The sequence below is a fragment of the Eublepharis macularius genome, chromosome 7 (assembly GCF_028583425.1).
Source record: "Eublepharis macularius isolate TG4126 chromosome 7, MPM_Emac_v1.0, whole genome shotgun sequence".
Lineage (NCBI taxonomy): Eukaryota > Metazoa > Chordata > Lepidosauria > Squamata > Eublepharidae > Eublepharis > Eublepharis macularius.
Genome location: NC_072796.1, coordinates 111,594,208 through 111,608,323, shown reverse-complemented (window position 1 = coordinate 111,608,323; position 14,116 = coordinate 111,594,208). Strand labels below are relative to the sequence as shown.

The following is a 14,116-nucleotide window of genomic DNA, read 5'->3' as shown; positions in this document are numbered from 1 at the left end:
TGGAATTGTGGGTTGATCCTCTGGCACTATTTTGATCTATATTTGGTATATCCTGTTTGGTGTTGTAATATACCACCATAGACTAGGATATGAAGTGAAAATTTCACTTCCTTTTAATATTGATTCTAACAACTTGTCAGCTTCATGGAAACACCTGAACTCATTAAACTGAACAATATCAAACAAACAAGGAACATCATTTGGGCAGTCATTTTGGGTTGCAGCAGGAGCCAAGAAAGCCACATGCTGCAAGCAGCAATCCTTCCATCTGTGGAAATGCTCTGCTGGATCCAAGCCAAGGTCCTGGTTACCAGCCACAGTAAAACAGTTTTCAGAAATGAATGTTCTTCTGAAAGACAGAACAGAAATATACCCCTTATCCAAGCCCCCCCCCCCCAAGCTGGGTGAGTCTTAAGTTATTCACACCGGAAATTAGAAATAGATCTGGAAATGTACTTACTTTAATAACAGATGGCATCTTAGAATTAAGATTATCATAAGTGAAGTGCAGACGGGTCCTGAATGAACACTTGTAAAGTAGGGGATCTTGATAAAATTCAATTTTCCCACTAGCATTCCTCTTGTCTAAGCACACCGTACAGTCAGAAAAATTGATCACCTTCCTTAATACCATATCTGTTGCTTGAAAAAGAAAAATATTAGACAGTTATTTCATTCATATTTATTTATTAACATTTCTGTCCCTGGGATAAAACAAAACAAACAAGTAAAACTAAGAAAGCAAAAACAGCAAAATGGTAACTAAAGTAGCCACAAACCGAAAGCTTTTCTTGAGGGGGAACACTCTGGAATATGCTCATGTGATTCCTTCCTCCTTTGGCCCCGCGGGCTCTGCAGAGGAGGCTGAGGTGTTTTGAGTTCATTCTGCTTTCTTTTCACTCCTCTCTCTCTGTCTGTGTCTGTGTGTGTTTGTGAGAGAGAGAGAGAGAGAGAGAGAGAGAGAGATTGAGAGAGAGAGCAGACGTTGCTCAGACCTGGCGCCGGCTGTGCAGAGGAGGCTGAGCTGCTTTGAGTTCATTCTGCTTTCATTTCATTCAGGGGTTTCTGTGTATGTGTGTGCTCCTTTGAGTTCATTCCATTTTATTTTCATTGGGGGAGTGGGTGGGTGGGGCTGTGTGTGTGTGTGCTGCTTTGAGTTCATTCTGCTTTCTTTTCGGGGGGACTGTGCATGTGCGTTGCTTTCATTCTTTTGTTGACTGAAGTTGGCATTGTTATGGTTCCCACAACTTTTGAATGAAGATTGGGTCTGTGTTAGTTAAATATATCAGTTATGGTTATTTGTATTAGTTAAAATACCAATTATGGTTATTCTAGTTTTATGCTAGGAATGGATAGCTAAGTCCAAGTCACAGAAGGCTTTCATCAATATATTCATCAGCATAGAGGTGTTCTTATGTCTTAATAGCTGTAATTCAAATGGTTCTTCCCCACCCTCAGCTGATTTAATATCACTGAAATTGCAGTGGATATATGGGTGTTAAGGAAGTTTTTATGAATACTGTTTGTCTGGAATATTGGAATATTTATGAGCATTTCACAATGTCACAACCGCTTAGCCATTGGTCAGGTAAAGTTGGCAGGCAACAAAAAAAAAGCCATTTTAAACTAAGTATAAATCTAATGCAGCTAAAGTTGAGTATCTTCTTTTGAATTGCTCCAGTAAAGCAAAACTCTCCCTAAAAATTTGAAAATTCAATATTCATTAGATTAGGAATTTCATACTCTGTAAAATTTTGAGAAAGAATTTTGCATTTTTTTTTCTACGCTGGCAGAGGGAATCTGTTAGAATTTAGATTTGTGAGATGGGTTTTGGATTTTTAGAGGCCCCCTCCTTGTGTATTTTAAAATATGATTCCAAAGAAATGAAATGTTTGGGAAAGAGAATGGAAGATTCCACTTTTTGTAGAGGATACAGAAAGGGGGAAAAAACGTTTCTCATAATAGTATAATTTTCCAAGCTCACTAACATTTATCTCATCGTAATGCATCATGCTGGGTTCTGGGAAGCAACATCACTTCCGGGAGCAGCGTCAGCACGCATTTCCAGGAGCACACCCGTGCTTTGCGCGTGCACATGTGGTAATAGAGAGTTCCACCACTTCTTTTCCCAGTAAAAGAACCCTGGCCAGAAGTGCAATAATGACATAGTGCACCTTCTGGAATAAAAACACCTTTGCTTGCCATCTAATGGAGCAATAAAGATGTGGCAAAGCAGAATGCCCTGGAGCAGGAGTTTCACTACTTTAGGTTGAGAATGTTCTGGCCTGGATAATGACCGATCACACCTCACACAGTAGAGAGAACATAGCAGGGTTACCACGAAGATCTTAAAGAACAGAGAAGTTTATACAGAAGAAGGCAGTTCTTAATGTATCTTGAGCCCAGAATAAACAGGGCTTCAACTGTCAATATCAGTACTCTGAACTAGGCCCAGAAACCAACTGGGAACCAATTATGATGTTTGTTTCAAGAGGCCCACTGTAGTCAACCTTCTGAAGTTTGCATTTTGAGCCAGCTGTAACTTATGAACACTTATGAAAGCCAGCCTGACATAAACCAATTTATTGTAACCTAATCTAGATGTCATTTAGCGCATGTCTTTATGCTCCAGAGAAGAATATGACTGGTAACACATTTTAAACTCTTAAAAAGCATAGTCAGCTATCATTACCACATGGCTATCCAGGAGTAGCACCAGATCCAAGAGAAACAAACCACCCCTCAAGGCTCAAACTGCATTTTACAGGACATATAAAATCTAGCTCCTACCCCAGGGTCAGACAGGTTCCCAACCATCAATACTTTTACCTTGCCAGGAAGAAATTTCAGTTTGCACACCCTCATCCAATCTACCACTGAATTCAACATCAAGTCAAACCACAGAATTCAAACTTCTATCAGTTCTACCAACTGCCTCCCTAAAATTTTATCAGGGAAGGGAGAAGCTGAAGGCCATCCTCATTTTAGCAACACCACAACCCAGATTTCTATATGACCTCATCCAATGGTTTCATGTAGATGCTGAACAGCATGGGAGTTAAGATGGAGCCTTGTAGAACCCACAAATCAAAAAGTGTAGCATAGAAACAATTTCCATCACTATAATTCTGTGTCCCTCTGTCCCACTTTAGCCAGACAAACCTGAACAATACTATGGCTGATGCTACAAAGAGCCAGTGAAAGGTCCAAAAGAACCTACAGTGGAGTTCTTAGACAACGTAATAGAAGCAATTAAGATTTCTGTGCCAATTTTTAATATGTTATCACCACAAACATTAAAAATACCATAAATTTGTATTTCATATATTTGCCATGATCTTCATCCACGGAGCTGAAGGGATCATAAACAGTTTTCCTTGCCTCCATTTTATCCTCACAACAACCCTGGGAAGTAGGTTTGGCTGAGAGAAAATAGCTGGCTCAACGCCACCCAGGGAACATCATCATAGCCGAACAGAGATTTAAATCTAGCTCTATTCTGTCCAGTACTCTAATCGCTGTATTATATTGGTTCTCTTCAAAGTCAGTTGTAATAGAACAACATATTACAAAGTGATATGTGTGATCAGCAGCAGTTACAGTTATCCTACCACTAGATATTTACTTCAACAGAAACTGTAAAACTCCTAGCTTCCATATGTACCATCTTCCATTCTAAGTACAAACTAACCCGCCCTAAGCCTGCTTGTAGGGACGGCAGGCTAAAAATCTAATCAATCAATAACAGGAACTCAAAACTAAGCTCTTTTCAGAATGTGAGTAATAGGCCAGTTTCTCCTTGGTCTACCTACTTTCTCTGCTCTCTTTCATTTCACCAATTCCTCTAGGGCAATCTTCTAGAAATTTGTCTATCATTTAAAATTCAACAGACTGCTTACCTGATATATCCATAAATGCTCGATCCCAAAATTCATCCACTGTGTAACATTCTGCTGAAGTAATATTGACTGAAAGAACAATATCATCTTCGACATATTTGAGTATGAGATTATTGATGACAATATTGACATTGTTTACAACACGCCAAATTAAACTCTGTACATAGCCTAAAAAGGAAAAATGGAATTATTCAGTCTTTTGTTTGAAAACCCCACTGTAAAATACAGAACTGGATTAACTAAATTTGGCAAAATAAAAAGAATCATACTTTACTGAAAACTCGACTCTCCTATTAGACAGAAGCACATAGACACTGCATCGCACTACTTGTATGTTTCTATTAAATAATGCACAGATGGGCAAAGCACTAATTTTTTTTTACTTCCATTTTTTCATTTAATAAAAACAAAAAGCAGTACAAATCAATCCACAGAAAGAAGCACACAAACACATCTAGAAGCAGAGAGCACAGCTTTCCAACTTGTATGAAGGTAGCCCAATCACTAGTGTACATTAACTGGTGTGCCCAAATATCATCAAAAAGGAGACAAAGCTGCATGCATCACACAGCAGCAACCAGATAATTCCCAATGCTGGAAAATATCAGTGTAAAAGCAGTCCATGTGCCCATCTTTCCTCTCTTCCAGCAGAAACATACAGCAAGCAGGGAATTTAATATGCATAAATTTGAGCAAGGTTCGAGTCCAACATCCCCTTAAAGACCAACAAGAGTTTCCAGGATGTAAGCTTTTGAGAGTCAAGTTCTGATGATGGGAACTTGCCTTTCAAAAGCTTATACCCTGGAAACTTTTGCTGGTCTTTAAGGTGCTACTGGTCTCTAATCATACTCATCTATTGCAGACCAACAAAACTACCCACCTGAAACTATGCATAAATTTGGTAACTCAAGCTTGTTGTAAAAGATCCTTAATAACCATTTTCAAGTGCTGGTTTCCCAAGCTTGGAATGATGCTCCAGTAAGGATTATACTGAAGCAATACTTTCCAGACTACTTTTATTCAAGGAGCTTAACTGACTCCTGATTCTGAAAATGAGACATATTAAGGGGAAATGTTTGGTATTAAAATGGCAATAAGAGTTTAAGAAAGGTCTACAGTTATGCTCTTTATTATTACATTTACTATGAAGTGACTAGGCCCAACTTATATAACTACCTGGTGGCAAATCAGAATCAGGAGTGGTCTGTTGAATTCTTCGTGGTCTCACTGATGTCTTTGCACTTTCTGTGGTGCTACGATTAGTTGAACTGGAGCCACAGCTTTCATGATCATCCTGTAAAATGTAACAAATAGTCATCATGAAATCCATCTGGATTAGGGTTTCCAGGTGCCCGTTGGTAGCGGGCAAACTCCTGGGGATTTGCCCCCTTGTCCACCGATCACCCAATGATTAGCAGAAGGGATGAAGCTCCCGGAGGTTGCCTACCACCAGCAGGCACCTCAGGAACACAGGCTGTACGCACACGCGCTCCCAACCAGTGTGGTGACGTATCTTCCAGAAGTGCCGTCATCTCACTGCCTGCAGGAGCAGTCCCGCACTTCATTTGGGGCTGACTTGGGCGTGAGTGGCACAAGGTAAGTGCCAGCTCTCCCCACCTCCCAGTGACCCTAATCTGGGTGGGTTGGTGGCAGGAAGGGCAAGCCATTTGACAACTAGGCCAATAGCCATTTTGACTGCAGTGTGAGTAAACAAACGTAGATCAAGATCCAGAAAACCAGAGAGCTTTGGACTTATGTTTCTCAAACCACAGAACCTTCCCACTGTGTATTTTTACCTACTAGCAGTTACAATAAGGACTACTACATCAACAAAATCTTGCCTGACCTATAGATTTACATTTTTCCCCTTTATTAAAATAATGAAGTTAAGAAGGGGTAATATTGCACATAGATACATTCTTTATTTGTAGAATGTTAATGATAAAACAATGATAAAAATAATATGGAATTTATGGAACTTCTAAGGTAATACACTCATTCCAGGGAAGATAAACATTATAAAAATTAATTCCTTACAAGAAAGAATATTTTTAAAAACCCTAAAAATTTATCCAAACGTTCTCAAAATATGTATTTTTAAATTAAACATCCATAGATATTATTGTAAAACAAAATTCAGAGTTTAATTACTGGAAGACAACTATATGGCCATGACCTTACAAGAACTATGTTGCTATTTAGACCTTTTTATGTTAAAGAAATCTTCAGTCACACATATTTCTGTTCAATTTTAACTTTGAAAACACACAATTAGTTTTTGAAACATATGTGGCTGCCTCATAAGACCAGAAATAAAACATGTTCGTTAAAGAGATGTGAAAAAGTTCCAAGTTAACTGCCAAAACTAGCATAATTATGAAAATATTTAACACTGGAACCAACTGAAATCACATACTGCACAGAGATTACACTGATGTCATGACAAGCTTCCCAGCCAAAATGCACTAAAACTACTACAGCCTAATAAATCTAGGTCGCACCATATGACAAACATTTTCAAGCTTAAAAAATGCAAATGATAACTTTCCATTTCAAAAATCATTTTATTAGATTCAATTCTAATAAATTTTACAACAAAAATATATTTTCAATAGCTCAACAAATTATTCCAAAAGACTCAATTATGATAGTAGATGCCTAAAAGAATTATGTTTTTCTATAATTGTTTCAAGATCAATTTTTCTTAAGCAAACTTACCCAGTTTCTCTGTAATCACAACAGTATGTGTGAGTTGCAGCTGTTCGAAAGCAATTGCTTTTTTAAAAATCATTGCTATACAGTCAAAGATACTCTTAAACTGAGAAAAAACTTTCCCTTTCACCAACAATCAATTTTCACCAGGTAGCTTCAAAAATGGCACCACATTACTGAAAGGAAAACAGTGACAACTTGAAACCACAACTGATGAAAGTTAAGGGAGAAAGTGCCAAAGCAGGATTACAGCAGAACATGAAGACAAAAGTGATGACTACTAAAGGAATTACACAATTTTCAGGGTGATAATGAAGAAATTGCAATTCTTAAAAATTTTCTGTGCTTTGGTTCAATCATTAACCAAAAGGGAGACTAACCAAGAAATTAGACAGAGATTACGACTTGGAAGGGCAACCATGAAGGAACTAGAAAAGATCTATAAAGATTAAGGATGCGTCACTGGGACCAAACTCAAGATAATTCCCCATTGATATCTATGTTATCTATGGATGTAAAAGTTGGACAAAGAAGAAAACCAACAAAAAAACAGTTGATTCATTTGAAATGTGATGCTTGATGCCATGGATGGCCAAAAATACTAGTAAGCAGGTTCCAGATCAAATCAAGCCTCAATTCACCCTAGAGGCTAAAATGACTAAACGGAGGCTATCGGTACTGTGGTCGCATCCTGAGAAAGCAAAACTTACTGGAAAAGACAATGCTAATGAAGGTAGAAAGCAATAGGAAAAAACAGAAGACCTAAAATGAGATGGCTTGACTAAATGAAGCCACAGCCTCCAGTTTGCAAAAACTGAGCAAGACTGTTAATCATAGGACCATCTGGCGGTCATAAATTCATAGGGTTGCCATAAATTGGCTTGGAAGAGACTTGATGGCACATACCACACACAACTTCAAAAAGCCAAATAAATACATGGAAAAAGCAACTATTTAAGTACACCAATAAACTGTAATTTATGGAGAATCTGTAGCCATTGTGTGTAATTCCTCAATACTCTTTCAGGGACCATATACAAATGTCTGTTTTTATTCTCCTTTCTCAAGGAGCAACACATTTAGCTAGCCTTGAAAGTGTTTGCTTCCGGTCCCACACCTTTTCTAGCTTCTCTGGTTCATGTAAAGGACTTTGGTGAAGAGAGGGGTCAGCCTCTGACTTTATACTGAGCTACAGAAACATTGGGGTGCAGTAAGAACTTCACTGCTTCCTAGTGTCTTCTCAAATCCTGATACAGAACTAAAACACTAAGTGTCTTCTCTTCTTCCAAGCCTGCACATGGGACAGAATAAGTAGTATCATATGGTATCAGACCTTCTAGTCTGCCATTCTATGAAAGAATTTCAGAAAACAGCAGATGTTAGGAGGACTTACATAAATTAACTAGCATATGATCCACAGATATGGTCACCTTGTACCTACTTCAGGCTAGTTCTTGAATCAATGAATAAGCATACTGTGTAGAAGACAGTGTATCCTGTTTACCCCAATTAGTGCATTCTGTTCATCACAATGCATATCATGCATCCCAAATAAACTAGCCAAGCTGGACACAGAGAAGGAACTGAGGACAGGCAGATATGAACAGCAGCGACTGCAACTTGTAAGGAGACAGCCGCCTTAAATATGGATACATGAGTGACTAATATGTTGTACACTGCGTCTTGTAGTACAAAATAGTTGCCTTCCTAAAATAATTCTGAAGACTGATTAAAGATTTCATCAGTGAAAGAAACACTTGAGCAAAAAGAAGGAAAAAACATCACTCATGTTTCCCCTTCTCTTCTCCTAATCCATCCATCATGTAATTTACCAAACTCCCCATCATTCCTGAAAGAGGAAAAGCTGGCAATACAGCAGAGTGAAGAGTAGGCAAAACCCTTCAGTGGATCGATTGGGCCTGGAGCCAATCAAATCCCAATGCCTAGGTGACAATATCAGCCCTTCATACTTCCTTCATGTGCCAAGAGCAGAGGAAAGTTGCATTTTAAAGTGCTTAACATGTACTAGATTACATTTCAATCAAATAACTGAAAACAACATTATTTCTGCTAAACTGCAGCCAAAAATAATACCAGAAACTACAAGGCAATACAGGCATTTGGAAAAATAATCATCCGTATTTTAAAAGCTTAAATAGTTTGCTGGTTTGCTAAAAATTTATATCACAAGGTTTCATGTTATATGAAGAGACTTCGAATTAGGAATGAGAAAATGTTGCCTATTTCATTTTAATGCATTAGTGTAAATGTCTGTCATTGACTTTGGTTCTCCACTTCATTACTGATTTGGTAGATTCATTGGTATTGTATACACATTCTATATGCAATTTATGCAGTATTTATATAAAGATCTATTGATGCACATAAGAATTCACTGACTGATTGATGTAAAAATTGTAACTTTTCTGCAGCAAACAAAATGGTTCAAGTGAAGCAAAAAATACACAGTCAAGGGTTTGATTTGCACAATGGAGAAATGCCGTTAAAGTAAGGATGGGTTGAATCCATAGGGATGACAAGTTCAGAATTACCCCTAGGGATTACACTAGGAATAACATAATAAAGGATCATGAGCAGGCCACAGAAGTTTCAACTTCTTCCCCCAATCCTTATCCACTCCTTTCTGCCCTTAACCCTAGTTGTTCATGACTAGCACCAACATTAGCCAGTATTGTTAATAATAAAGGGACACTTCCAATTTTAAGCTATAATTCGAAAGCTGTTACAAATAGAGATGGGCACGATCCAAAAAAAATTGCTGATCCAGCTGATCGTGGATCGGTGCTGGTGACGATCCCGACTAAATGATCCACACCGATCATCTCCCGTTCCTGATCCGTGGATTGTGGAGGCCAAAGCGGGGCGCGCTGCTATTCCCAACTATGTGGGAAGGTGAGTGTTGGCAGCGGCCACCGGGCACGGGGAGACAGCGACGAGCCGCCTCCCCTCAGGGGGCAGGGGGTCTGGCCGCTCACCGGCAGCACCCCCCATGTGGCTGGCCGCCAGGCCAAAAGGGAGCGCACTGGTGAGAAAAGAATGGTGGGTGATGCCGGCGGCATCTGTTTGTGAGTTTGGCCTTCTGTGTTTGGCCGTCAGAGCTGCCTATCAGGGTTTGCAGGGATGAGATTGGAGTGCCCATGGCTACAGAACACCCCCTTCCCCCTCCCTCCCCTGGGTGTCTTCTCCCAACTGGTGACTGCTTTGCTGCTCCATGGCTGGAAAGAAGCACTGCTGATCAAGGAAAGCTGGGCTTCCATTCGGGTTTCCAGGGCGACAGAAGGAGGGGAAACACAGCTCAGGCATTCCCCTGGCTCCGTTGCCCCGGGAATAGATTACTGGCGCCTGAGTGTCTGGCTTCCCAATCCGAGCACGATCCAGCCCCCCTCCCAATCGCTGGATCATTAGCCGTGGCCGATCACGATCCGCTGAGTCACAATCGTGTGATCGCCATTATCGTGGGGTTTTTTGGATCGTAATTTGGATCGTGCTCATCTCTAGTTACAAATCCTCCTTTGTACTAAGCCTGGTTAGCACTAGATGTAACAAAAGGGTTTCCAGTCTGCAAGTAGGACCTTCAGATATCCAAGCATAATAACTGATCTTCAGCTCATAAAGATCAGTTCCCCTGGAGAAAATGACTTCTTTGGTGGGTGGACTATATAGCATTATACCATACTGAGATCTTTCCCTGCCCCAAAACCCACCCTTCCTAAGTTCCACTTGGCAACTGGCAACCTTATGTAACAATGAACCATGGTGAAGGGTAGGAAGAACACTTGTGAAAACTCACATGCAAGAGGGGGAAATCTATTCCAAAGAGTTGTCTATAGCCATAGGCCGTCACAATTCACCAAACATCGACTAATAAACAGTTAAATCCATTATCACCGTTTGTAAAGGTTAATTAAAATTAATTAACACAGTACAGTGTGCCAAACTATCCCAGGAATCACGAAACAGCCTCATTCAGTACCACCTTAGATCTTATCTTTTTGGCTGCGAGTGCAAACTGAGAGACTCTGTAGAACACATGATTATCAGTGTCAGATAACAAAAACACAATCTTCTCGATTTCAGAATGTGTGTTTGTGACTGATAGTGTGATAATTCCATCAGCATACCATGTTTAAAGGTTTGAAAGTTTTATTTGAACAAAAGCAGGGCCTTCCCTGGCCTCTGCTAGTAGAGAACAAACAGCTCACAACATGAAGGGAAAATGAAACCAAACTACTACACAGGCTTTTCAGACTTAAGGGATCGGGGAAAAATACTAAACAGTGCAATAAGGGAACGTCACCAAATTCACAACTTGCCACGATATAACACTCCTCTTCCTTTAAGACTCAATCTAAAATGTTAATCTATCTGGTTTTCTTCATAATCTCCAAGATCTCCTGGAGCCAGTCATCTCAGAGTGCGTCTGTGGCAGTTCTTGACCTCTATCACCTAGGGGGGGCTGATCCTCAGTCACTCCTGATGTTTGAGGCTCTTCTGCAACTGCTGGTGATTGTTGATAATTCCTTGTGGTGGATTTGTCCCCTTCCTCTGCTACGTCTGAGACCTCCCCACCGCCCCTCAATGTTGGCCCATCCTGCATTGCTACTGCCATCCCCTGGTGTTCCTGATGCTATGATGACATCCTGCAGATCTGATCCAGGTGTCTTTTAATGATACTGGCCCTGTTAGCCCCCCTATCACCCCTGACTCCCATCGGCTCCCTTTCCCAAAAGCCAATACCCAGACATGGTCCCCCAGCTGAAAAGCATGGGGAAGAGGTCGAGGGGGCCGTCCATGATGCATAGTCACTTGGCCCTGACGCACTTTAGTGCCTACTGCTGGTCACAAAAAATCTAAATGTGAGCAGAGGGACCAACCAAACAGGTGTGGGGAGTTACTTGGTACCGCAAGAGGAATCTGGCTAGCTGAGTTTCTAAAGGTACCTGCCCCATGCGTTGCAATCCCAGTTTCACTGATTGCACTGCCCGTTCTGCCAACCCATTAGAAGAGGGATGATAGGGGGCAGTGCGGATGTGCCAAATACCATTGCGTTCCATCAACTACCTGAATGTGGCCCCTGTGAAAGTCAGGGCATTGTCAGTGACTAAGATTTCCGGTAAGCTAAAAGTGGCAAATATTTGTCTCAGCTGTACCGCTGTGGCCTCAGCCGTGATGGAAGACATTACTCGTACCTCCAACCATTTAGTATGGGTGTCCACCACCACCATCAGCATCAGCATTTTGCCCCTAATCGGGCCCACAAAGTCAACATGCAGCCTAGCCCCGGATTGAGCTGGCCATTCCCAAGGACGGATCAGTACAGCTGGTGAGGCCGGATGACTGTCCTGACAACGAGCACAGAATCCCACCAAATGCTCAATGTCCCAATCCAGGCCGGGCCACCAATCCAATCCATGGGCCACTCCTTTCATCCTGTAAATACCAGGGTGTGTGCCATGAAGTAGGTTCAAAACTTGCCCTCTCAGTTTACGGGGAACTACCACCCTGCTCCCCCACATGAGGCATCCAGCATGAAATCCTAGTTCCAATCGTCTTTGAAAAAATGGCTGCAAGGTCTCCTCCCGGACGCGGGTAGGCCATCCATGCTGCACCCAATCCACAATAGGTGCTAACTGCACATCTCTATGGGTTTCACAGTTGATGCGGTCTGCCATCACAGGTGTGCCACTGAGCTAATCTACAAACAGTATCATATCTCCTGGGTCTGGTACCTGTGCTGGGAAATCAGGGAAGGGAAGCCTACTGCATGCATCAACATTAGAATATAGTCTACCTTGCTGAAATCAAATCTCATACTGGTAGCCCAATAATGTTAGAGCCCACTGCTGCATCCTGCTGGAGGTCATTGCAGGGATTGGTTTGTGTTCACCCAAAAGTGTGAGCAATGATTTATGGTCTGTAAGGATGGTGAACGCCTGGCCATACAAATAGTGGTGGAACTTTTTTACTTCAAAAACAACTCCTAAAGCCTCTTTGTCAAGCTGAGAATAATTTTTTTCCACCGGAGACATGGTGCGGGATGCAAACCCAATTGGTCTCTCTGTGCCATCTGGGTATACATGTGACAAAACTGCCCCTACGCCATTCTGGGAGGCATCACAAGCCAACACGATGGGTAATCTAGGATCAAAATGTGTTAGAATTCTGGACGATTGTAGCAAAGTCTTTGAAGTTTGAAACACTATGTCTTGAACCCTCGCCCACTTTCATGGAACATTCTTCTTTAACAACTCACGCAAAGGGGCCAATACTGTGGACAAGTTGGGCAAAAATCTATGATAATAGTTTAAAAGGCCCAAAAATGCTTCCAACTCTGAAACAGATGTCTGTTTGGGGGCCTCTGCAATGGCCCGCACTTTATCACTGACTGGGTAGAGGCCTTCTGCATCAATAATATGTCCCAAGTACTGTACAGAGGAGACCATAAAAGAACACTTACTTCTATGAAGTTTAAGTCCCAGTTTCCTGAGTCTTTGCAATACCACGTGCAGCGTATCTAAATGGGCTTCCTGATCTACCCCAGAGATCAGAATATCATCCAAATAAACCAAAATACTGGGAATTCCTTGTAACACTCCTTCCATGGCCCTTTGAAAAATCCCAGGAGCGGAGGACACGGCGAAGGGGAGGCAAGTGCACCTAAATAACCCTCAATGAGTGTTGATTGTTAGCAGTTCTTTGGACTCATCATCAAGAAGTAGCTGCTGATAAGCATGACTGAGAACAAGCTTGGAAAACATAGCCCCCCCAGCCAAGGATGCAAATAAATCTTCAATCCGAGGTAGCGGATAGGGATCCAGCCTAGCAACCTTGTTGACAGTGACTTTATAATCCCCACAAATTCTCACAGATCCATCTGCCTTAACCACTGGCACAATTGGGGAGGCCCAGTAAGAAAACTGGACAGGTTCCAGGATACCTTCCTTCTGAAGACGCTGGAGTTCCACGTCCACCTTACTACACAAAGCATAAAGCACAGAGCAGGGCCTGAAAAAACGAGGCTGTGCGTTTGGGTCCACATGAATCTTTGCTGTCATCCCAGTCAGGGTTCCCAGTTCTGGAGTAAAAATCTCTTTAGCCTGCTCCAACATGTCCTCCAATAAATGTGACAGAAGCGAAAAAAATATTCTGCAAATCCAGTTTCAGTTCCCAAAGCCAATTCCATCCCATCAAAGTTGGGCCTCTACCTTGCACTACCCACAAAAACAAATTCTTACGCTGCCCCCTGTATGTCACTGGCAGAAGTACCTTGGCAGCCAGTGGAATAGCCTCTCCTGTATATGTTTGGAGCCTCACTCCAGCTGGTTGTAAAGGTGGTGGGGTGGCTGGTGCCTATAAGCTAGCAAAGGCATCCTGCCCGAATATGGAGAGTGCTGCCCCAGTGTCCACTTCCATGTCCAGAGTATGACCTGCAATGGTTATTTGGACCCGTATTGGTGGTGAGTGACCAGCCCTCAAAGTATACA

General features: G+C 41.6%; 1 protein-coding gene across 1 annotated transcript in view; it reads right to left on the bottom strand.

Moving 5' to 3' along the window:
- The window catches only part of VPS13B (vacuolar protein sorting 13 homolog B), a 553,219-nt gene that overhangs the window by 506,779 nt on the left and 32,324 nt on the right, over window positions 1-14,116 (bottom strand). Inside the window, exons 4-6 of the mRNA XM_054984385.1 lie at window positions 5,076-5,193; window positions 3,900-4,067; window positions 461-642 (exon numbers count right to left, since the gene is read on the bottom strand). Coding sequence (XP_054840360.1) covers window positions 461-642; window positions 3,900-4,067; window positions 5,076-5,193 — 468 coding nt within the window. The remainder of the gene's footprint in view (window positions 1-460; window positions 643-3,899; window positions 4,068-5,075; window positions 5,194-14,116) is intronic.